The sequence below is a fragment of the Kryptolebias marmoratus genome, linkage group LG1, assembly GCF_001649575.2.
Source record: "Kryptolebias marmoratus isolate JLee-2015 linkage group LG1, ASM164957v2, whole genome shotgun sequence".
NCBI lineage: Eukaryota > Metazoa > Chordata > Actinopteri > Cyprinodontiformes > Rivulidae > Kryptolebias > Kryptolebias marmoratus.
The window spans coordinates 30,720,551-30,744,189 of NC_051430.1; the positions used below are offsets into that span (position 1 = coordinate 30,720,551).

Here is a 23,639-nt window from a genome sequence, read left to right on the forward strand (position 1 = left end):
TGGTTCCCGATGGTGTTGGTTCCTGGTGGTGTTGGTTCCTGGTGGTGTTGGTTCCTGGTGGTGTTGGTTACCGATGGTGTTGGTTCCTGGTGGTGTTGGTTCCCGGTGGTGTTGGTTCCTGGTGGTGTTGGTTCCTGGTGGTGTTGGTTGCGTTGTCTCCGGGGTACTGATACGTTTTTATTTCCAGACAGAACATCATGCCTGAGCTTCTCCTTTATTAAAATCAATGAATAATTATTATTTCTCCTGTTTTTTGTGATGACCCAAATTTACTGAGAGAAAAAGAAAATGATTTTTTTTTTTAATTGCAGAATATTTATCTTGAGGTGAGCGGAGGGACAGGTGTAGTATTTAACGTGACAGCAGCAGGCAGCATCCTGATGGGAGCTGTCAATCATCCTCCATCACACAAACACACACCCGATAAAAGCCTCACACTCTGACAGTCCCTGGTGTTCGTCTGATGAGTTTACCCTGCAGCCAAAAACAGCCATTAGCAGATCAAAGGGAACACTAATGTTGCACGCACGCACACACACACACACACACACACACACACACACACACACACACAGAGGCGAGGTGCTAATCGGTGAAGCTAAACGCTGCAGCTTAAATAAAGAAGCAGTTTGTAAAGTTTAGAAGAAAGCTGAAGAATGATTTACTGCTGATCACTGAGTGGCTGCTGCCCTCACACGTACACACACACACACACACAGTGACAGATGCAGAAGAAGCTGAATGCTCACATCTTTTAATTCTAAGAATAAAACCACTAAAATCTCACATTAAACAACCAGAACATAAAGAACCTCCTGGTGAACTCTGACATGATCGGAGAACCTCCTGTGGAGTTTTTTAAAAGCAGAACCCTGACGTGACCGGAGAACCTCCTGTGGAGTTCTATAAAAGCAGAACCCTGCAGCAGGAGCAGAACTCACAGGGTTGGAGGTCAGCTGGAATTTGCTGACATGAAACTAGAACAGCTCAGTAATCTGTTCAAACCTCCTAAAGAACCTCAGGAACATCTTCAGATGAAAGTAGCTGAGGAACACCTGAACTCATCACCAGCTGCTCTGTGGTTCTGGTTCCTCAACAAACTGACTAACACAAAGGTTCCCGGGCCTGGTCCAGGTTCCAGGAGCATGTTTGTCCTCTCAGCCTCAGAGCACAGGAAGACAAAGATCCAGGTGAGACATTACAGGTGTCTCCAAGACCTCTGCAGTCCAGCTCTGTGTTGTTGTGTGTTTGTGAAGCAGAGCGGCTCTTTGTGTTGTTATTGTTGTTGTGTGTTTGTGAAGCAGAGCGGCTCTTTGTGTTGTTGTGTGTTTGTGAAGCAGAGCGACTCTGTGTGTCCTGATGAACGCAGACAGGAAGTGGGACGTGATGCTAACGAGGAGAGGCGGTGAAGACGAGCCGGGCTGAAAACAGCTCTGCTGAAGTGACAGCGCCGTGTCCGTTTGATCAGCTGATCTCTGGGGAACGGCGCCGCCACGCTGCTCGGCCTGCTGGGAATCGTAGTATGACACATCAGCGACCACAGAGCTAATTATGATCATCACAGCAGCACATCAGAGAGGCTGTTTCATCCTGCGTCTGACTGCGGTCAGCTCAGTTAACTCAGAAAAGCTTCCAGCTGACTGGTTTTTAATTTGAGTGGATCCATGGATCCACACAGAGACGAGTCAAGCATCACCAGGTGTTCAGGTGTCTGGAGTCACCTGCAACAACATTTCACCTTTGACCCCTGTGTGGGTAGGAGTGGACTCACCCCGTGGAGACAGTCCGTCTTCTTCAGTCTCTGTTGGACCAACTGGACCAGAAGCTCAGCAGAAACATCCTGAACACAGAAACACCCGGTTCACATGACTCCACAGGTGAGGCCTGGGGTCATCGCCCTGGGATGAGCAGGTGATGGAAGCCTGTGTTACCTGCTCAGAGAGCGCGCTCAGCTCTGATTGGTCCTGCAGCAGGCTCTCTGTGGTCACATGGACGGCTCTCAGCTCGGCGCTCAGCCTCTTCGCCTGAAAAAACAACCACAGAAGAAGAAGAGGACAACCGGGACCAGAGGTCTGTGTTCATCTGTGTGTGTTTCTGCTTTATCCTCACCAGCATGTGTTTGCCCACAGCAGGAGGACCGAGCAGCATCACTCTGGGAACTGATGACAGGTCAGAAACACACCTGAGTCACACCTGACTGCACCTCACAGGTGGAGCAGCCAGAACCAGAACTGTCACTCACCGTCCACGCTGTTCCTCTGCAGCCGGTCGATCAGGTAGGAGATCGGGTCGTCGGGTCGGTCCACCACCAGAGAGGTCACCAGGCTCTGACACACAGACACACACACCCACACACTGTCAGATCAGCGGCTGCGCTCCAACATGAAAGCCCACCAGAGGCTCCTTTACCTGCACCAGGTGAGACACGTTGTGTTTGTCGGCGTAAACGCTCATTTGAGGAAGAATCCTCAAAGGCCTCAGAGTCTCATCCATCCCACCAATCCTGAGGACCTTGAACGCAGCACAGTCAGAACCCTGTAGACTGAAACTGGTTAATCCTGAGGATCATGAACGTATCACGGTCAGAACCCTGAGAAGTGAAACTGGTTCTGATTATGTAGTTGATTCTCAGATTTTATTTTCTGTTTGTCATCTGGTCCAGGTTCTGGTTTAAGGCCAGCAGGTGGACCCACACAGTTTCCATCACACCTGGAAGATCAGGTTTACCTGCAGTTACAGGTAGATAAATTCAATGCCTCTTCTGTTGGACTTTGAGTCTGAGGAGTATCTTTATGACATTTATTAAATGTATTTTAAGTTGTTTATTAATAAACTGGTGAAAACGTGGATTTGAGGAAAATGAAGGGTTCTGATGAGACTAACCTGAACGGAACACCTAAACTATCGGGTCTGAGGGTTATTTTTTGCGTCAGAAACTATTTATTTATCCAAATAAACCCCGCAGGCCTCTTCTTTCAGCTTTCATGGCGTCGGCAGCAGCTCCTACTTACTGTCGTCGTGTTTCCTGTGGATGTTTGAAGCGCAGAAACAACAGAAAACAAAAACAAACGCAGAAAGCTTCGACGTTAAACTCTCCTGCCGCAGCCTGAGCTCAGTGTGAGCGGCCCGTTGCTACGACACGCTGGCTTGTTGCTAGGGTGTGACGTCATCACGAACGGACGGAAGCCTGAGGGGCTCTGGTTACCTGGCAACCCTGCGGCGACGGTTAACCGCTTGATTGAACCGTTATGCACAAAACCACACCTAAAAGTCAGATGTCAATGAGCCCACTGATATTATGTTCGATATATCGACAAAGTTCAAAAACTTTAGTAATACAAATTATAAAACACGATTTAAAAACTTATATTAATAATAAACACATCTTTTTCTCTGCAGCGTGAAAAAGATGACCACCAGGTGGCGACTTTAACGCCCGAACTTTATTAAACACCTTTTGTTTGCAGCTAAAATTCAGCTTCAGCCTCTATAGTCATGAATGATTAAAAAATCTAAAAAGAATTTCACAACTTCTTTAATAACAATCTATATCTATACTAAAGCTAAATTATTGCTAGCTGTAGCTATTTTTGTTAGCTTTCATTAGTTTATGTTTCCATTACGAACTCAAGGATAAAATGGACTAATGACATATTTATTTTAAACAGCTTGTCACGATGCTCATTTCCTGTGTTGTCTGTTAACAAAATCTCTTGATTTTAGACAAATTGGTCCAGATCTATCTAAAGTCAGTGAAAACACAAAAACAGCTATAATTCAGCTAAATTTACAGGAATTTAGCTAAAATTCTGTGTTTTGTGTGAGACCTTTGTTCAAAATTTTGACATTAACTGTTGGTGTCAATCCTGTCTGCCTGTTAGCAAAATATCTCCTGAACCACTGGGTGGGTGAAACTAGACAGCAATCATAGGACGAGACAAAGATCAGGTAAAAACTAATAAAGATTTGGATGAACTGTTCAGGAAATGTTGGAGTTGAAACAAAAAACAACAGATTAAATTCTGGTTCTGATCCAGATTCTGATCCAGATCACGCTGAGGCCTCGGTGGAGGTTTGAGCTCTCTGAGTTCTTCTAGTTTAATTTGTTTTACAAACTGTATTTTGTACTGAAAACAAGTTAAAATATCACATGAGGCCAGATTAAAGTAAAGTAAAGAAAATAGAGCAGATAAATAAGGCAGCAGCCTGAAGAAATAAAAACAAATCAGCTTGATTTGAAGCAGCTTTTGACTCATTTTACGGTTTAAACTGACCCAACTGGACCCAAACCACAGACAGTTTTCCACAGATTCTTTATTTCTCATGTTCACTCTGCAGATTAACAACAGCACGACTGAGAAAAACAGCAGCAGAAACGTCGCCGTAAACAATCACACAAATAGCTTTTTAATCAATAAAAATCAACCCTGATCAAAGATTCATTCTTTGGGACACTTTTAAAGAATATAATCCCAAATAAGATGAGAATCTTTGGTTTTGCTGTGCATCTCTGAGGTTCAGAGGTTTGGATTTCCTGTAATCCTGGATTAGAGTTTCAAAGCGTGGGACGATTCCTCCTGATTGCCTCGACACATCGGTTCTGGGGGTCTGCGTTCACACTGAGACCAGTTAGAAACCAGTTCAGGATCCAGAAGTTAAAATGTGAGCAGAGCAGCAGGCTGACCAAACTGACGCAAAAATTAAAAACACTTTGTTATTTTTAATAAATATTTTTGTCTTGTTCTAATTAGTTTTTTTTTGTTTTGGGTCCCGTTGTTCCTTTCAGCTCCTGAGCCAATCAAGTTTGAGCGTGAGCTGTCTGCTTCCTGTTTGATGACATCACTTCCTGTCAACCTATTTCTGATTAGCTCCCATCAAAAAACACGAGGTAAAAAAAAAACTAAGGGATTTTTTAAAAAACTATGTTTTTCATTTAAAAAACGTACAGAAATAGGTGAAAATAGTTGATTTTTGTGTTGATTTTCCATCATTATTTATTTGTTTAATTTCCCTTAAGCTCAAATCTCCTCCTTTTCTTCTTTTTGTGCTGATAATTGTAATTAGCATCTTTTTACTAAGGCTGAGCCTGATCCTGGATCTGCTTTGCTCTCTTTGGATTAAAACTCGTCAGATTAACACGAGAAGCTTCCCAAACCAAACAAACACGATAACCGAGAATCCCCTAACAAGATCCTGATGGACAAACAGAACCGACCTGAGAACCGCTGAGGGAACGGATCAGAACCAAGAGTGTGTTGGTCACATGACATGTCAGAGTCGTTTCCATGGCGACGACAGTGTTTATAGAGAAATACTCATCTGTAGGTGACGGTTAGCGTCAGGCAGCAGCTTCAGAAAACACCTGGGTCACATTCAGAACACATCTGGGTCACATTCAGAACATCTGGGTCACATTCAGAACACACCTGGGTCACATTCAGAACACATCTGGGTCACATTCAGAACACATCTGGGTCGCATTCAGAACACACCTGGGTCACATTCAGAACACACCTGGGTCACATTCAGAACATCTGGGTCACATTCAGAACACACCTGGGTCACATTCAGAACACACCTGGGTCACATTCAGAACATCTGGGTCACATTCAGAACACACCTGGGTCACATTCAGAACACACCTGGGTCACATTCAGAACATCTGGGTCATTTAACCCAAACTCGCTCCTGTTTCAGGTAAAGACGGACAGCATCAGTCACAGTTTTCCTGGATATCATCTGTTAGAAGATTTTTGATGTTTGTTAACACTTCCTGTTCCGTCCTTCACCTCCTCCTTACTCCTCCTTACTCCTCCTCTCCTCCATCAGAACTCAGGCAGCAACTCGTCGTAGTTCATGATGCTGAGCTCGTCTCTCCTCTGCCGGACGGCAAGCGACAGATCTGCAATGGCGGCGGCGGCAGCTGGGGGCGGACTCAGAGGCTGCAGGTGTGGACTCCCAGCCAGGAGGGTGGCCTCCTCCACCTCCTGACCCAGAGGAGGGCTCTCCGACTGGGCCTCCTCTTCCTCCTCCTTCTCCTCCTCCTCCTCCTCCTCCTTCTCCTCCTGCTCCGCCTCCTCTGGGCTCGGACTGGTCGGTCCGAACAACCGCCGCGCTTGCTGCTCCAGGAAGGATCCGACAGCCAGGGGGGAGTCGATGGGGGAGACGGAGAGGGGGGAGCAGGAGGACAGGGTCTCCACAGTGCCATTTATGATGCCAACAGCAGAGGAAGAGGAGTAGAGGGGATTGCTGCTGCCAGGAGGTCCAGGTGAGGAGGCGCTGTCACCGATTGGCCTGAGAGAAAGATGACATCATGTCCTAAAACTCATCTTTTAAAACGCTGAGTCATGAAACATAAATCCAGAGTTAGGAGAGGGTGAAAACATTATACCACCTTTACTCTGCCATAAAACACGACTGTAATTTGATCACATTTATGTACATATATATATTTATTTATCTATTTATTTGAACTATTCTACATTAAATAGATTTTGTGAGAACATTGACTCGATTCGATCAGACAGATTTGTTTGGTTGAAGAAAAAAAAAACCCTTCAGTTTAGATAAAAATGAATCAGCTCTCAGTGTTTTACCTGCTGCTGACATCCTGAGGGACCGGAGGCAGGACGTGCGTGTCACTTCCTGTCTGCGTGTCCACCTGCACCTGGCTGTACAGGTGCAGCATCTCTGTCTGCAGACTCTGGGTGACTCTCCTCAGAGCGACGCAGCGACTCTCAGAGGCCAACAGCTCCTCCCTGAAACGCACCAACCGTCAGATAAAGAGTGTTTTCTGCTCAAAGTATCTAAACAAACCGAGGCGTCCCACAGGGCTCCGTGTGAGGCACCTCAGATTCCTCCTTGATTTTAAACAAACCGAGGCGTCCCACAGGGCTCTGTGTGAGGCCCCTCAGACTCCTCCTTGATTTCTCATTTCTGTTGAGAACTCTGGGTTAACTTGAGCCTTTTCTAGTCAACAGGTTTATCTTGGCTCTGCAGTCTGACCTGCTCTGGTTCTTAGAGTCCTCCAGAAGCTTCTTCTGATCCACAATCAGCTTCTCCTTCTTGGCCAGCTGGTTCTCCAGCTCCGTTATCCTGTGATTGGCTGCTTCCAGCTTCTGTCTCTGCTGGACGTCCCTGTCCTTCAGCCTCTGGACGTCCTTACCCACGGTGCACTGCAGCATGGCCTTCTCCTGAGCAGAACACGGCAGCGTTACGCTCGGATCATGAAACGATCAGAGGCTTTCAGGTTTGTGATCTTACCGTCCAGCTGTGCTCGTCTCCTGCGTCCAGCTGTTCCCTCAGAGCTCGGTTGGTTTCTCTCAGCAGGACGAGCTGCTGGTTCAGCAGGAAGATCTGCTGCTGCAGCTGTTCACTGCTGCACAGCTGCAGACACAAACTGGTTAACAAACTGGTTACCAGGTTAACTGCTGCACAGAGTTCACACAGGAAACAGACAGGAACACCTTCAGGCTTCAGGTTCGCATTTGTCAACAAAATATTTTACTCTAAAAGCCTAAATTGTTTGTATCAGCCAATGAAAAGCCTCCTCACCTTAAGTGACAGCTGGGTCAGCTGGTGTTCTGCATTATAGGCTTTGTGATTGGCTTTTTGAAGCTCCGCCTCCAGATCTCTGAGCCTGCCATGGCACTCCTGAAGCTCGCTCTGAGACAGCCAATCAGAGACAAGAGATGGTTTAAATCAGCCTATCAGAGCACAAAGATGGTTTAAATCAGCCTATCAGAGCACAGAGGTGGTTTTGATCAGCCTATTAGAGTGCTGTTTCCTGTTCTGTTTTCTCACCTGCAGTTTCTGGTTTTCTTGCTGCCGCTCTTGCTGCTGCTGCTGCAGCTGTCGGATCTGAGCGTGAAGCTGCTCGGTTTGCGTCTGCGTGTCCTGCTTCAGCTCGCCGTATCGTCTTTGTTCTTCGTCCAGACTCAACTTCAGACACCGAATCTCTCCGTCCTGAACACTCAGCTGTGCCTTCTGCCTCCGTGCAGAGAGAAAATCAGCCAAAGACACGAAAAACAGACAAACAACAACCTGAGGATTTCATCCGTTCATGACTTTTTGAGTACTCTTGTTTCAGACAGACAGACAAACAAACGCTACTGAAAACATGGCCTCCTTGGCGGCGGTGTTACTGGTGCGTTACCATGGCGACGCTGTGCTCCTCCAGCGCAGTGGCGTTGATGACTCTGCGCAGCAGGCGGCGGTTTCTGACGGCGTGCTGCTGGCGCTTGAAGCGCTCGTACTGAAGCTGACCGTGAACCAGCAACAGCTGACTCCTCAGGGCCTGAAGCTCCTCCCCCTGGGCGGGGCCTAACGCAACACACATTTTAAAAATAAAAAACTTTATCTGTCTGAAGACTGTTGGCTAATGCTGATGAGGTGTGGCAGCCATCTTGAATTAGATGGGACTAAATCAGACAAAAACTCAGACACGTGCAAAAACATTATCACCCGCCTTCCACCTCCGCGGTGGGTGATAAACAAACTGAAGCTTCGTCTTTTTAAGGATTCAAATCTTTTTCATGCTGATGCTGTTTTTTCACACAACCGTTCCCTCCGTGCACCACGACAAACAACAACCAGAGAGACTAGTTAAACTGATTAGTAACCAGGAGAACCACCGGTCCAACCATGAGCAAGCAGAGGTTTCAGGTTTGATACGAACGGGGTCCCAAAACCTGGTTCTGGTCCAGGTCCTGGTCCTGCATGTTTCAGATGTTTCTCTGCTCTGATTAACAAGCTGCTGGAGAACCTGAGGAGCTGCTGAAGAGCAGAGAAACATCTCAGACCTGCAGGATGGTGGCCCACCAGGACCAGGATTCAGGACCAGGACCAGGACCAGGATTCAGGACTGCTGCTTCCACTCACAGAGGAAGGTCACAAAAACAACCAAACCTACCAACTGTTTGTGTCACGCTGCCACCTGGTGGTCCCTAACGATACAACTTATTGTGACATGGATGTTTTTATTGTTCTCCAGGATCTCCTTCATTTATCTGTTCGCTCACATCGATGAGTATTAATGATTCCTTAACTCTCCACCAGCACTGATCTGTGTGTGAGAGCATCTGCACCTCCTGCAGCTTTAAGCTCCTTAAACGACAAAAAGAAACTCCAGGAGTTTCTGTCTGACATGAGGAACGTGTCCTGAAGCCGGAGAGCGAACAGCAGACAGCCTCACCATCACTTCAGCTGAATAACGTGTTTCTCTGAGTAGCTAACACTTTTTACAGACTTCCTCTAAAACCATTGAAACAGACATTTCAGCTATAGAGAAGCTGAAGGACGTCATCGAGGAGTCCTCCAATAAATACGAGTTTAATGAGAGAACGCTGAGTCAGCATTCACCATCTGCTGTAGGTTTTATAATCCAACCTACAGACTATGTGCTACTTTAGCTGCTCACAGATCAAAACGTTTGGCTCATTCATGACTTTTGGTTTTTGGAGCGTTTATATTTTCAATTCCTTCAAAACATGTTTCTTTTTTAAATCTGTTTTAGCCTTCTTATGCTACTGTTAGCTTTCAGCTGGTCTTATGCTACTGTTAGCTTTCAGCTAGCCTTATGCTACTGTTAGCTTTCAGATAGCCTTATGCTACTTTTATTAAGACCCAGTTCTTTATTCTATTTCATATCTGCTCCTGCGTTTGCTGAGTTTCCTGTCGGCTCGTATCTCTGTGAGTAATGAGTGTGTTAGTTTCAGGTACCTTTGCTTTTCATGCTCTGCTGTTTACCTCCAAAATGACTTCGATCCACCATTTTGGTTGCCAGTGAAAGCCTGTTGAGTAATCAGATTACAGTCAGTAATCCCATTACACCAGGAAGCAGATCCTTGTTTAACGCTCTGATGTCTCACCTGCTGCTCAGGCGCTCGTGAGCGTCGTTTCCGTGGACGATCATCTGATCCAAAACCTTCAGAGGCGAGACGGAGGTCAGCTCCTCCTCCTCCTTCTCCTCCTGCTCCTCCTTCTGCTCCCCCAGGAGGTGCTGCAGCTCCTGCAGGACAGGAGAGGCTCAATGACCCGAGCAGAAATCAGAACCCGTCTCGGCCCACCTGAGTCTTCTCACCTGCGTCTTTTTCCCAACGAAAAGCGTGGCGGCTCGGGGCAAAGCCAGCTCAAACAGGGAGTCGTACGTAGGGGTGGGGCCACTGTCTGAGTGGGCGGGGCCTCCTTCCTCTGATCGATGGGAGGCCAGATCAGGAGGGGTGAGGCGGAGGGAGCTGGAGCAGGCGGGATGGGGGAGGCTGGAGGATGAGTCATCACAATTCGGGGTGGAGGTGAGGAGGAGGTGCTGAGAGGAAGAGGAGGAGGAGGAAGAGTACGGCGGCGGTTTGATGTCTGCAGACAAACAGAAGGTTTAAAACTCATCGCCTGCAGTGACATCACTGTAGTCAGCTGACCTGCTCACCTTCACTGCTCAGGTTGTTGTTGATGACATCATTCTCCTCCTGCACTCTGACTGGCTGCTGCTTCACCTGTGAGGACAGACAAGGACTGACTTCCTGCTCCCCCTTCACAATAAAAGCCCACCAGTCAAGAGAACTGATCCGATCTCACCTGGCGGTTGTCTTCAGTGGGCGGGGCTACAAGGTTGGAAGCTGGTGAGGGACATTTCACACCTGTATACACACACACACACACACACACCAAAGTGTTTTAGTTTACTCTCTGAACACACACCGGAGAGCCGAAGTCAGCTTACCTGAGACAGAGGAGCACCTGCTCAGTGAGGGGGTGGAGCCTACAGCTGCAGGCTCAGGAGGGGGCGTGGACAAACCGCACTGAGAGGAGGGGCTCCATGTGACATCATCAGTCTGCGCACAGAGAGACAGAGTCGGTCAGGTGGACACAGAGTCTCAAACCAAAAACCAGATCTTTGCTGGTCCAGAACACAGAAACTCTCCAGAGGAAGAGTTTATAAAACAGACAAACCAGCACCTGGTCCACCAGGTGTTACTGTGACAGACAGGTGGGGTTACCTGTATGTTGGAGGTACTGAGTGTCAGCGGATGAAGATGTCCACAGACTGAACTTCCTGTCAGAAGAAGACAGAAACACCTTCAGGTCCAACAAGCAAACAACATAATCCATCTGTCTCTGATGCCCACCTGTGCTGCTGACTGCCTCCGAGTCACAAGGGGCGGAGCTAAGATCCAGGTAAGGAATAGGGAAGGACACTGAGGGAGGTCTGGGTGAGGAAGAGGAGTAAATGTCCAGCTCACAGGAAGACTCCAGAGGATCCAGGGACAGCTTGGAGCACTCGATCACGATGTCGTGAACTTCGTGACGCCTCCACCTGAGGGAGGAACAAAGAATTCCTCCTGATCAGTGATTCGCTCTCTCTGCCACACAGGTGTACTAAAGGTGTCCCTCAGAGCTGAAGATGAGTCCCCCGGTTTCTACATAAACTGAATAATAGATCAGGATTTGATTGGACTCCATCAGAAAGATAACTTTTAACAGAAGCCAAACAACAAACTGGAGAAGGAGCCTTTTCTGTGAAATCAGTGTGAGCGCTGAGTGGCTGCTGTTAGCTGAAAGAGGCAGAACACTAGCTAAAAGCTAAATGCTAAAAGCTAAAAGCTAAAAGGAGTAAAACACTAGCTGTTAGCAGCAAATGCTAGCTTAAAGCTGGAACCTCTAAGAAACGGACCTCTTCATGTTTGTTAGTTCAGTCCCACCTGATTCAGGTCTGGTTCTGGGCTTGTGGACTCACCTGGACGGGTCCAGTTCATTGTCCTGAGTCCCTGTAACCAGCTCCGGGTGAACCCGTACATGTTCCAACATCGGCTGAAAGAAACCGAGACACAGATCAGAACCAATAGGAACTCAACCAGAACCAACAGCTATTAACTGAAAACCCAGCTGCTCCGAACGAGCAGGTCTGAGGTGGTCCTACTGGTCCGTCCTGGGCAGGTTTTACTGGACAGAATGGTTTTTACAGATCTAAACTGATCTGTGCTGGTCTATGATGGTATATGATGGTCTATGATGGTCTATGATGGTCTCTGTTGGTCTGTGCTGGTCTGTACTGACCTTGACGACCTCCTGGAAGGTGTCCAGGTTCTCCTTCATGCTGTAGTGGAGCCTCAGGTAAGAGATGAAGTTGCAGGGGAACATCCCGTACAGACGGTGGAACAGAGAGTACACACCTGCGTGGAGGTGGACCAGGAACACCACGGATACATGACCTGAGGAGACCACGAGCAGCCAATCAGAACACAGCGTCCCTTCGGCAGAAAACAACTCTGTGCTTCCTGCTGGGGGAGCGTTACCGGGGTTTCTGAAGCTCCAGGACGCGAGGCGCCCGAACACGTCGAAGAAGTCGTAAATGTGCTGCTTCCCAGCCTGAGGGATCATGGGTAACAGAGTAATGAGGACCAGGACTCCAGTGACGAGGACCACGACGTCACCGTCTGTCTGAGGAACAAAAACATGACAACGTTATTTTTATTTTATGAATAAAACAACTGGAAGGCTCCATTTTTACAGAATCAGAAACACCAGCAGTTTGTTTCAGAGACAGATTAACCTGATGCTGCGTTCACTGACCGTATGGATCAAATTGCTGCGTTCACTGACCGTATGGATCAAAACGCTGCGTTCACTGACCGTATGGATCAAAACGCTGCGTTCACTGACCGTATGGATCAAAACGCTGCGTTTACTGACCGTATGGATGAAAATTCAGAGAACTTTTCATTTGTCAACATTCACTGCCATCACAAAGTAAACATCTAATAAAATAATTGTTTGTTTGACAGTAATCAGAAACTTGTGCAGCTCTTGGTGAAACTGTTAAGATGTTTTTTAAAACATTTTTTGTTTTTTGTTGCAGAACCATAAAGAGAAAACTGATGTCAACTCTTTGAACCCTGCCGCAGGGTGAAAGTGACTCGGCTCCAGCAGAGGATCAGTCAACGAGCTGAACGCCTCAGCAGGTCGGTCGAGGTAATGCCGGGCGGGTTCGTACCTTCAGGCAGCGCAGCAGCGAGGACAGCAGCGCCGACTGGCTGATGTGATGAACCCAGGGCGGCTGCTTCCTGATCAGGTGACCCAGCAGGGTGACGGCAGCCAGTCTGGTTCCGGCTCGGTTCAGAGACTCGTTCAGCTTCTCCAGCAGCACCTGGAGGGCGGAGCCGACGTGTTTTTATCACCGCGGACACAGCTGCACCTGCGACAGGACGCCGCTCACCTTGTGATGAGGCTCCCTGATGGAGGAGAGGAGGAGCGCCGCCTGCGAGGAGGAGGAGTCCAGGTAATACTCCACCAGGGAGGACAGGACGACGCCTCCTCTGTCTGCGGGCAGAACTACAGGTCAGACTGAGGAGGAGGAGCAGAAGAAGACACACGGAGCAGGTGAACTCACCTGTACTCAGCTGCTGGTTAACGGTGGCTCTCACTCGCTCCGCCTCCTGCAGCTCCGAGCTGTCCAATGAGAGGAGGAGCTCAGAGACGCTCACCTGTTCTCTGGACATCCTGACCTGAACACAAACGCACAAAATGCTAAATAAAACACTTCCTGTCGCCGTCACCTGAGCTGCGTTCCAGACGAGGATCAGACGACACGATGGAGACGGATCTGTTATCGACATCCTGAACACGTCAATCTGAAAAAATACATTAAAAAAGGCAACTGGACAAGAAAGCCTTTAAACTGCTCTGTTGGTGCAAGCTGAACACACATGCAAATCACTCTCCCTCCCCTCCCTCCTGTCTCTCACTGTGCAGCTAACTTCAGCCTTTTTTAACAAACGTAGCTTCAAAAATTAAACATAAAACAAACTTCTTATTAAAATTATTCAACATTAACCATCAGGCTGCTATAAGAAGTTTTCCCTAACATTATTTGGCCCCGACACAGGCCCACCGAGACCCATTTTTTGGTCTCGAACCAGCAGTTGAGGCTCGGTGGCCTAGGTTACAGTTTAACAGGAAGTGAAGAAGAAGACAGGCCAGGGTTTTAAATCTCAGCTGCTCAGAACGGAGACCGCAGCTGAAAACCTCCAGCCGGGTGAGACCCTGGACTTCAGGACCCTTCAGGTCTCTGTTGGTCTGGGTCCACAGGAGACCTGTTTGGATCACCTGCGTCAGGTGAACCCTGACTCCTCCTCCTCTGGTTAAAGTTGTTTCTGTTGGTCAAAGATGGCTCCCTTTACATCACCCTCCTCTCTCAAACCATCTGTCCTCTCTGTCCTCAGACTGTCCCTGATCCTGGGACAGCAGCGCTTCCTTCTGTTTACCTGGACACGAGCTGACTGTGGGAATAACCTTCTTCACACCTGAAACACTTCTCTTAAAAAGGTAAAGATTCATGTTTTCAATAGACTGCAACAACAAACTACAGGACTTCTTCTTCTTCTGTTTGTTTCATTACCGCCACCAGCTAGTGTGGAGAGTTAAATAAACTTTTTGTGAGGAATATTAGGTTAAATTCTATAAATTAAGTTCGTTTCTTTATAAAAATCTATATATAACAACAGGACAGTTGGTAAATAATCACTTATTAGCTAAAAATAACTACTGTACTGAGTTTAAATCCAACTAAAAGCTCACTTTAACTTCGTCAAACTGGTTAAAAAACAGAAACAAACTTTGGGGCACTCGTGGAGGCCTGTCTCTGACGTCACCGCCGTCCCGCAGCAGGTAGGTGACGTAACAGCGGGGTTAAAAACAGCTGGCAGCTAACGGCTAAGCTAACAGGCTAACAGCGGTCCGACAGAGCAGCGCGCGCCCCGCGGTCTGCGCCCCGCAGCGGCCGCGTGCCCTCCGCTCTGTCCGGTACCACGGTGGTTCTGGTACCGGACCTGAACGAGCCGTCTAAAGCCGAACCGAGAAACTTCGGTACCTTCAGACCTGTTGATCCCAGCGCTGAGCTGACATGTCCGATGATCACAGGCCCCGCCCACTGCTGTGACCAGCTGCCAATCAAACACAGGAGCCGTTCAGGGCCGCGGGATACAGTCGGAAAAAACAGTTACTGGGATTGAAAATCAGATCCAGAAGAGACGTAAGTTTTGTTTGTTTTTTAGATTTTCAGGCTGTTTCTGTTAAAATAAGAACAAAAATATTACTTTAACAAAAACTGACGACATATGATCCATGTAAAACGCTCACTTCTCTGTCTGTTAGCAAAATATCTCATGAACCGGTGGGTGGATTTTAATGAAACTTTCAGAAAGTAATCATTGGAATAACATCTACAACTGATTATGTTTTGGAGTCAACCCGATTCAAGATGGCCGCTACAGCTAATTAACTAAAGCAAACACAAAAATGGCCATAATTCAGTCAATTTTGCAAATATTGAGCTAAAATTTGGTGTGGTAGTAGCTGAGAGTGGTCCACAACTTATAAGAGATTGAACAAAGTTTTTGGAAAACTTTGTCATGGAAGATGGCGGGCGATATGCATTCCTTCAAGAAATCATTCAGACATGAAAGTCTCCTAAACTGAAGGGATGGACCAGCTGTCGACACCAGCAGTTTGTTTCCAGTTAGGATGAACCTCTCTGATGGTTTCCTGTTTGTTTATTTTTCCATGTTTATTTACAGCCGTTCATAAAGCTAAATGTTGGACTCGTTTAGCAGACGGCTGCTCTGACCTTTGTTTTTTTTACTTTTATACTTTTCAGAATATTTACCTTTAATTTACAATTAATTTCCCCATATAAACACATTAAAACCTCTTCGGTTCAATACTTTTGGCTTTTAGCTACTGTTTAGCTACAGTGCTGCACTAGCCTTTTGCTTCTTTTAGCTTCTAGTTAGCTTTTTTCCACTTTCAGCTAACCTTTTAGCTTTTAGCTAATGTTCTGCCTCTTTTAACTTGAACCATTCAGCTTCAGCTTCTTCACCATGTTTCAGTAAAGGCATTCAGCGCTCAGTTTTAGCTGCTGACGACCCTTTTTTTCTCCAGTTTTTTCTCCTTGACATTCAGCTGAAAGACTTTTCTCAGGTTTTATTTCTTTATAATCCGTGCCGTGAAGTCATACATGGAAAAGGAGTAAACAGGAAGTGTGTGTGTGTGTTCTCTGATCTGCCGCTGAGTTAATGATTCTCCTGATCTCAGATCTGTTTGAACTCAGCCGTCCGACAGGAAACAGATTATTTAAACAGATTCTAGTTTATTTAAATTGTAGAATATGTGGTATTTAAAATATAATAAAAGTGATTTATTTGAACTTAACTGAATGTTTTTGTTTTTACTTTAGTCTTTCTTTAAAGTAGTTTATAAGTTAAATGATCCTATTTTTAATATTATTTATTTTCATTAGTGTTCTTCATAAATGAAAAATCTGTTTTTTTAAACAAAATATTAATTTTCTTTACTTTTTCAGTGTCCTACATTAAGTTTATTAATTCAGGAAACAGTTTGTTGGAGTTTACATGTTGTTTTGGATCAGAACCGGGTCAGAACTGTTTCTCACCTCCTTGTTTTTGTTTGTTTGGCTCGTAGACAAACTCAGAGTCTGATGGAAACGTTGAAGTCGGAGAATCCGGAGGATCCTGGGAGTCCAGCAGCTGCTGCAGATAAACGGTGAACGCAGGTTATAAAGCAGGAGGTTCTGCAGAACCCGACCCACTGATGATGATGCTGCTGCTGCTGGTTCTGCTGGGCATCGGGCTGAACTCGGCCTCGGCTGCTAAGGTCTGTTCCTCTTTTACTTCTGGCTCCTTTATTTTAGTAAAAAACAAACAAACAGAACTTCTTTAGAAACAATCCAGAAACACAGAACCGTTCTCATTTTGACCCGGAACATAAAGTCCTACAGCAGTTTAATTTAATTTAATTTAATTTAAAACACTTTTCTGCAGACTTTGTTATTTTAGCCATTTTTAAAAAAATGTTTAACTTTATTTCAAAACCCCCAGGTACACTGAGTTCTCTTAAAATAATTAAACAAAAACAAAAAATGTTCACTTTGAAATCTGCTTCAGCAAACTGTTTGTATTTGAACCTTTTAGCTATTGTTCTGCTGCATTTTGTTATTAGTTTTAGCTGCTGTTCTGCTCATTTTAGCCTCTGTTCTGCTTGTTTAAACAAGTCATTTTTTAGCTTTTTCAGTGAACTCAGCCATCAGCGTTCACAGAAACCGGATTTTTTTCCTTCCTGACTGAACGCTGTAATATTCCTCACAGTTCAGACTCTTAGAAACCTTCATTTATGATGATTTACACTTTTATATGCAACAGAATAAATAAATAAAAATAATAGTTTGAATGTAAATGTATTGATCGAAGCTGTTTTCTGAGGATCACGACTGTCTCGAGGACGTTTCTGTGTTTTTGTGCAGCTGGGGGTGGTGCAGACCGAGGGGGGTCTGGTGGAAGGACAGAGCTTCAGAATGGGTCTCTTCAGGACCGTCGAAGTCTTTAAAGGCGTCCCCTTCGCTGATGTTCCTGCCAAGTGGGAGAAACCAAAACCTCACCCTGGATGGAGTGGTAAATCTGAGCAGCTTATATTTATTCATCTATTTTTATTTCATTTGTCTGCTTTAGCAAACAGATCAGAAGAACCAAAGAACCCACCAGCTGAACTCCAACTCTGCAGGAACTTTCTACAAAACATAAAAACCTGTTTTTGTATTTATTGGACCAGATACATGTGACTGATAACACAAAAACACAACAAAACAACATTAAACATCAACTGGATGATCATTTGTTTTTATCTAAAACACTAAAGTTTATAATTATCTTTAAACTTGATGCTTCCAGGAGTCCTGAAGGCCACGAAGTATCGAGATCGGTGCCTGCAGGTGACGCTGCTGCAGACAAAGACCCGGGGCAGTGAGGACTGTCTCTACCTGAACATCTTTGTCCCACATGGACACTCAGGTCGGTCAAACCGTGGTCATTACCTCAGCGTCCTGCAGGGGGCTCCACAGAGTAAAGAGATGCAAATATGTCTCCACAAAGAAGTCTTAACAAAGCAAAGAAGAAGTCCTCAAATGGAAGTGTCCTACATCAGAAATGTCCCCATTATTCAGAAATGTCCCCATTAATCAGAAATGTTCCCTTTAATCAGAAATGTTCCCTTTAATCAGAAATGTCTTAACTGTGTTTGTATGCATGAACCTGAAGTGTTGCTGTTTAAAAACAACATTTTCTTCAGCTGTCGGGGAACACAACCACAGTGTTGCAGAGTTTGGTGTTCAGAGTTTGATCACAGCTGCCTCTAGTGGACGCAGCAGGAACTGCAGCCCCATAAATAACAGCTCTAACCTCAGGTGTGTCTCTCCAGTGTCCACCAACCTTCCTGTGATGGTTTACCTGTTTGGAGGAGCCTTTCTTCTGGGGTCATCCAACGATTTGGCGATTCTTGGAGATTCTCTTTACGATGGGAAGCAGATGGCCGATAGGGGCGGGGTTATTGTCGTCACGGTGAACTATCGAGTCGGTACAATGGGTTTCCTTAGCACCGGAGATTCACGGCTTCCAGGTGAGGCCAAAACAACAACAGCAAACACTTTTCATGTAACAACAACAGACTTCAGGTCAGAACCCATCAAGAAAAAGCTACTCCATTTTTTTATTCCCCAAATTGTTGTTGTGCTTCGAAGCTTTACTGGATTGTCTGAGGTTTGTTCAGATACATTAAAGTCGCAGTTTTCCAGGTCAACTTCACATTTAAAGCTCTTGGAGTGTTACAACGGCTGAAATGAGCAGAATAGAGTGAAATTTTAGAGAAAAAAAATTCACTTTACATCTAATAACTAACCACAGATCTGTGTCTCTCATTCCCTGCTGCCAAAATAATGAGAGAGGCAGACTGAAAAGTAAGCCTCAAACAAACAGTCGCTGCGCAAAAACTATAACTCCATGAGCGGCAGAAGACTGATGGTCATACCAGAATTTCTGTTTCTACAGTTTGTATGTAGAAGATATGACAAGTAAAAGTGTAATTTATTTCTTATTTTGAAGAAAATATTTTGAGCTAAACTGAAGTTTGTGGTAGCTTTGGAGCGCACTCTGCATTTGAGAGAAAACTGTGAGAAATAAGGCTGCTTCAATGCGTACACACCTTTAACAGTAAGTAATCAAGGAAATGTGAATTATTAGCAAAGTTTAATGTGATGTCATGGTGATGAAAATAAAGACTCGATAACAGAACCCTGTGGAACCTCAGTGGTAGCTGAGGGGTGTAAAAGGAGGAGATTCGTGCAACACAAGAGGTGAAATGTTTGTGTTTGAGATATAATTTAATTAAGAGATGCAGGATGATATATCTGCCAGCAGGAGGCACCATCAGAAGATAATAATTCCAGTTCCTGATCATGTTCCTCAGTTAACTGACTGCTACAGAAAAAAAACACCCAACCAGAACAACAGAACATCACAGCGAGGGTTTAAGGTGAAACGTTTGTGTTTTTATAGCATTTGCTGATTTCCCAGCATGTCGTGATGAAAGGTGCTGTGTTATCAGTGTTCCAGCAGGTAAACTATTGGTTCAGCTGCGAGGATCAGGTGGTTCAGGTGTGATGTAACGCTGTGAACAGACTATTTCCTCTCGTGTTCTCCTGCTGAGCTGCAGCTTTCGTACAACCAGCTCTGACAGAACCATGTAACCCGGTGACCTCACGCTGCCCTCAGGTAACTACGGTCTGTGGGACCAGCATGCCGCCATCTCCTGGGTTCGCAGGAACATCAGGGGCTTCGGAGGAAACTCCGACAACCTCACCGTCTTCGGCCAATCAGCCGGAGCCGCCAGTGTTAGCTTCCAGGTCAGAGGTCACAACTTCTGAGAATTCAGACAAAAAGTCACTGGAGATGTAAACACCACAGTAGTTTTTATCAGGATTATCCATTTTTTGTCAAATTTGAGGTTGTAATTTCAGCCAGTGATGTTTTTATCCTCCTGTGTTTGTCAGATGCTGTCTCCTTACAGCAAAGGTTTGTTCCGCAGAGCGATCACTCAGGGCGGCGTGGCCCTCAGCCCCTGGGCCCTGCAGAAGAACCCCATGGCCCTCACCAAGAAGGTCCTCAGACCTGCTGAGCAGGACACCAAACTCCACATTTCACCCTCAGCTCCAGATGATTCACACAATTAAATCCATCAGAACTTTGGAAACAACAAAAGATTTACTTCAACCAAACATTTATGAATATTTAAAATATCTGAAATTTACAAAGTCTGATCCACCTACATCTGAATTTACTGTAAAACAAAGTGGGCTCTATTGATTCTAATGTTTTAAACCTGAACTCTCAGTAGGACTTTATCGGTCTCTCACATGGTTGTGGAGGAACTTTGGCCCATTCTTTTTTAGTGCTTTCAAACATATGAAGTGGATGATGTTAAAATACATTTCTGTTGTGCAGATGTACCTCACCGGTGTACAGTCTGCAACAAAAACTGAGTTTGGTATTAATATAGATTGTCCTAATCTCAGATTAACTATCAGCAGGAAAATTATTGATAAGAACAGGAGGTCTCCGTACATAATACAGCCCAACGTACCGGGAAAATACCTGGTGCCTAAAGGGTATATACCTGGTATCTAACCAAGTTTGTACCTTGTATTTACCCGGTACATACCTGGTACTTACTGGGTATGTAGTTGGTTAGTACCAGCTACATACCCAGTAAAAACAGGTACATAAGTATGTATGTTGGTTAGTACCCGTGTGCGTACCATGTGGTCATCTGGTACCTAACAGGTTTGATTGGTTCATACTGAGTGCGTATCTGATAAAGACCAACATGTGGTTTGCCAGGTACCTGTCTGGTAATTATAGGGTACTTGCATGGTAAGTACCAGTTTTTTTGTGTGCATTTCTACTGAACTTGACTTAAAGAGCTAAAAATACAATAAACTAAGAATTACTTTTGTTTCTACAGATTGCTCGGAAAGTTGGCTGCTGGAGAACCGATGAAGATGAAATGCTGGCATGCCTGAAGATGAGCGACCCGGTCGGTTTGACCATGGCGGGAAAAATCGACATCATGCTTATTTTGGGCAAAGGTGAGAACACGAATGCAGCTTTGAGCCCAAACTTTACTCACCGGGTTGGAAAATAAACGGAGTTGTCCGATGGTCCTGCACAGAAACGGTGTTCAGTTTTTGTGGGTCCCGTTCAGGTGTCGTCATGGACATGCTGGAGCTCGCGCCGGTGGTTGACGGTGACTTCATACCTGACGAGCCCAGTAACCTGTTTCACAACGCGGCTCAGTTCGATTACCTGGCCGGCGTAAACAGCATGGACGGACACATATTCGCAGGAGTTGATGTTCCGTCCATCAACAGCAAAACGGCCAACACCACCGCGTGAGTCCTGGAACAACACAACTGTGATTAACAAACCTCTGGACAACAAATTAGAGGTTTGGATTAATGAAGATAAAATATTTCAGCTCATTTCTGGGCCCACTAATGTTTAATCTTTGAGCCCACATTACAAATAATAAAGAGTGGTTTTAGATATTTTAATGAATTAAGAAGAAGAGGAAACAGAATATTATGACATTGAATTATGGAAACAGGAACCATCCATCAACTCATCATGAGAATTAATGTCACATTAATTTTGAACTTTTAAGAATTTATTTGAGCCGTTCTTTTCCAGGGTGTAATAATTCTACAACATACATCTTCACTGATTTTAAAACCAAAAGTTGGGTCCACAAGTTTGAACTGATTGTGGATTCATTTCTCAGTTTTAATTTTTGGTTAAATGTCTTTTAGCAAGTTAGAAACCTGGACCTCAGGCTGAGAGTTCATCCTGATTGGTTGGTTTTTAATCAGAGTCCACAAAGTTTCAGGTTTCAGTCAGAAACCAGTTCTGATATCTGGGATCATTGTCCTGTTGGACCCAAATGGTTTCTAGCTAGAATTAGTTCAGTTCAAACTTATTTTGAAACCTTATTGGAGTTGTGTGTCGTAGAATCTTTCCACCCTGGAAAAGACTGAAGTGGTTCGAGACGAGTGACTCGGTTCTGCTTCCTCCTCAGGGTGCAGGTCGAAGGTCTCCTGGCTGGTCTGACGAAAGCGAAAGGGAACGCTGCCGTCCCCTCGGCCTTCGGCGTTTACTCGGTTCACTGGGGTTTGGCTCCAGAACCGGCCATAGTGAAGAAGACGGTGGCCGACATCGAGACAGACTTCTTGTTCCTGGTCCCAACCCAGGTCGCCCTCCAGCTCCATGCCAACAACGCCAGGTTAGCTGTGGTTGACATTTAACTTAATTTAATTACTGCATTTGTTGACAACATCTGACAGATTAGAAACAGTCAGTCAGCTGTTCGTCCAAATATCATCAGAATTCAAAAAGTCACAGTTTAGAGCCAAACTAGGCTCTGGTTTCAGTTTAATGTTTGGACTGTAACCGACCTGTCTGGTTTTTATCCCTCAGTGGCGCCAGTACCTACTCGTACCTGTTCAACATGAAGACTCGGATCCCCGGGTTCCCCCGCTGGGTGGAGGCGGAGCACGCCGAGGACCTGCAGTACCTGTTTGGTAAACCGTTCTCCACCCCGCTCGCCTATTTCTCCCGACACCGAGACCTGTCTGGCTACATGATTGCCTACTGGACCAACTTCGCCAAGACTGGGTAAACACCCAGAATCCATTGCACACAAAGACAGAAGCACACCAGCAGGGTTGGACTCTGCTGGTCCAACAGGACCAGCAAAAACTGGACTTCACTGGTTTACAGACCCGCTGTTTGAAACTTATTTCTTTGTTAGTCTTTTCTGAAGGTTTGAACTGATCTGAAAACAAATTCATGGTCTGAAAATGGTGCTAACTGGATTGATTTAATTTAAACTAGTCTGGACTGGTCTATACTAGTCTGAACTAGTCTGGGTGGTCTAGAACTAGTCTGTACTGGTCTAACTCTAACCTGTTCCGAACTGGTTTTAAATAACCTGAGCTAGTCTAAACTGGAATAAACAGGTTTGATCTGGCCTGTAGAGTCCAGACTGGTCTAAATATTGGTCCTAACTCATTTGACTTGTTCTGAACTAAACTGAACTGGTCTGAACTGATCTGAACGAGATTGTACTGGTCTGAACTGGTTTGGACTGGTCTGAACTGGTTTGAACCATCGTACGGAGCACTTTAGGATCATGTCGTGTGAGATGGCTCGATGTGAACTGCTGACCAGACTGAATTGGCCTTCAGAGGTTTTAAAAGGAGCTTTAATTGATCTGAACCTTTGTCTGAACTGGTTGGATCTGGTCTGGATGGTGAACTGGTCTGGTTTTTGGTGAATCTGCTCTCTTCTCTTCAGTGACCCCAGCAGAGGTGGCAGTAGAGTCCCGGTTCCTTGGCCGCTTTTCACCAAAAACCACCGGCCGTACCTGATAATCAACCACGCGATGAGCAAGTCCTCAGTCGAGTATGACGCTTCCTGATTCCAGTTTGTGTCGCTCGTCTGTTCTTTAGTCTTTATTTCTGATTTGTGCCCTCAGCTCTGACCTGAGGTCGTATTACGTGAACTACTGGACTGAAACCTACAGCCGCCTGCCGGCAGCGAAGACGGCGGCGGAGGAGGAGCTCTGATTGGCTGTTCAACATGGCGCCTGTTATTAAGTCAGAAGACCGGATGTTTCTGTTCTTGTCAAATAAATGAAGGTGAAATCTTCTCTGTTGACCATTTTTTACTTTTCAGCAGAACTTTACT

General features: G+C 45.6%; 3 protein-coding genes across 10 annotated transcripts in view; 1 reads left to right on the forward strand and 2 right to left on the reverse strand.

Annotated features, from left to right (window-relative positions):
- ak8 (adenylate kinase 8) overlaps positions 1 to 3,313 on the reverse strand; it is a 9,063-nt gene extending 5,750 nt beyond the window's left edge. The window contains exons 1-6 of one of the 3 annotated variants that reach the window (XM_025010678.2): positions 3,012 to 3,313; positions 2,410 to 2,535; positions 2,243 to 2,327; positions 2,110 to 2,159; positions 1,932 to 2,024; positions 1,772 to 1,840 (exon numbers count right to left, since the gene is read on the reverse strand). In XM_025010678.2, coding sequence (XP_024866446.1) covers positions 1,772 to 1,840; positions 1,932 to 2,024; positions 2,110 to 2,159; positions 2,243 to 2,327; positions 2,410 to 2,493 — 381 coding nt within the window. In that variant the 5' untranslated portion in view covers positions 2,494 to 2,535; positions 3,012 to 3,313. Of the gene's footprint in view, positions 1 to 1,771; positions 1,841 to 1,931; positions 2,025 to 2,109; positions 2,160 to 2,242; positions 2,328 to 2,409 lie in introns of all 3 variants that reach the window. The other 2 variants (XM_025010677.2, XM_037975156.1) reach the window with 2 other exon arrangements.
- A 983-nt stretch (positions 3,314 to 4,296) lies between these two features.
- Positions 4,297 to 14,930, reverse strand: tsc1a (TSC complex subunit 1a). 4 transcript variants are annotated; one of them, XM_037975010.1, is made up of 23 exons: positions 14,864 to 14,930; positions 13,385 to 13,499; positions 13,211 to 13,314; positions 12,989 to 13,141; positions 12,291 to 12,435; positions 12,052 to 12,206; positions 11,732 to 11,805; positions 11,124 to 11,311; positions 10,995 to 11,050; positions 10,718 to 10,829; positions 10,573 to 10,634; positions 10,424 to 10,490; positions 10,082 to 10,353; positions 9,870 to 10,000; positions 9,748 to 9,791; positions 8,156 to 8,322; positions 7,804 to 7,986; positions 7,555 to 7,665; positions 7,264 to 7,386; positions 7,006 to 7,193; positions 6,597 to 6,758; positions 5,579 to 6,294; positions 4,297 to 5,384 (listed from the first exon to the last, which is right to left on the reverse strand). In XM_037975010.1, the coding sequence occupies exons 2-22, from the start codon at positions 13,491 to 13,493 to the stop codon at positions 5,826 to 5,828; spliced, it is 3,075 nt and encodes a 1,024-aa protein (XP_037830938.1). In that variant the 5' UTR covers positions 13,494 to 13,499; positions 14,864 to 14,930; the 3' UTR covers positions 4,297 to 5,384; positions 5,579 to 5,825. The 4 variants fall into 4 exon arrangements, with proteins under 4 accessions (XP_037830938.1, XP_037830887.1, XP_037830907.1 ...); XM_037974959.1 differs by having other exon boundaries at positions 9,721 to 9,791; XM_037974979.1 differs by having other exon boundaries at positions 9,870 to 10,009.
- On the forward strand, positions 14,201 to 23,601 carry LOC108248102 (bile salt-activated lipase-like). Of its 3 annotated transcripts, none has more exons than XM_025010666.2 (13): positions 14,201 to 14,319; positions 16,474 to 16,665; positions 17,312 to 17,459; positions 17,736 to 17,855; positions 18,262 to 18,459; positions 19,611 to 19,741; positions 19,889 to 19,996; positions 20,860 to 20,983; positions 21,100 to 21,286; positions 21,970 to 22,173; positions 22,368 to 22,565; positions 23,247 to 23,354; positions 23,428 to 23,601. In XM_025010666.2, the coding sequence occupies exons 2-13, from the start codon at positions 16,603 to 16,605 to the stop codon at positions 23,516 to 23,518; spliced, it is 1,680 nt and encodes a 559-aa protein (XP_024866434.1). In that variant the 5' UTR covers positions 14,201 to 14,319; positions 16,474 to 16,602; the 3' UTR covers positions 23,519 to 23,601. The 3 variants fall into 3 exon arrangements, with proteins under 3 accessions (XP_024866434.1, XP_024866435.1, XP_017292107.1); XM_025010667.2 differs by having other exon boundaries at positions 22,368 to 22,471; XM_017436618.3 differs by lacking the exon at positions 14,201 to 14,319 and adding an exon at positions 14,736 to 15,025.
- The last annotated feature ends 38 nt before the right edge of the window (positions 23,602 to 23,639 follow it).

Coding starts and splice junctions, on each gene's coding strand:
- LOC108248102 (XM_025010666.2), top strand. CDS start 16,603: ATGATGATGCTGCTGCTGCTGGTTCTGCTGGGCATCGGGCTGAACTCG. Junction 21,287..21,969: donor AAAACGGCCAACACCACCGC/GTGAGTCCTGGA, acceptor CTTCCTCCTCAG/GGTGCAGGTCGAAGGTCTCC. Junction 23,355..23,427: donor ATGAGCAAGTCCTCAGTCGA/GTATGACGCTTC, acceptor TTGTGCCCTCAG/CTCTGACCTGAGGTCGTATT.
- tsc1a (XM_037974944.1), bottom strand. CDS start 13,493: ATGTCCAGAGAACAGGTGAGCGTCTCTGAGCTCCTCCTCTCATTGGAC. Junction 10,635..10,717: donor CAGGTGCTCCTCTGTCTCAG/GTAAGCTGACTT, acceptor GTGTGTATACAG/GTGTGAAATGTCCCTCACCA. Junction 6,295..6,596: donor CCTCAGGATGTCAGCAGCAG/GTAAAACACTGA, acceptor TCTTTCTCTCAG/GCCAATCGGTGACAGCGCCT.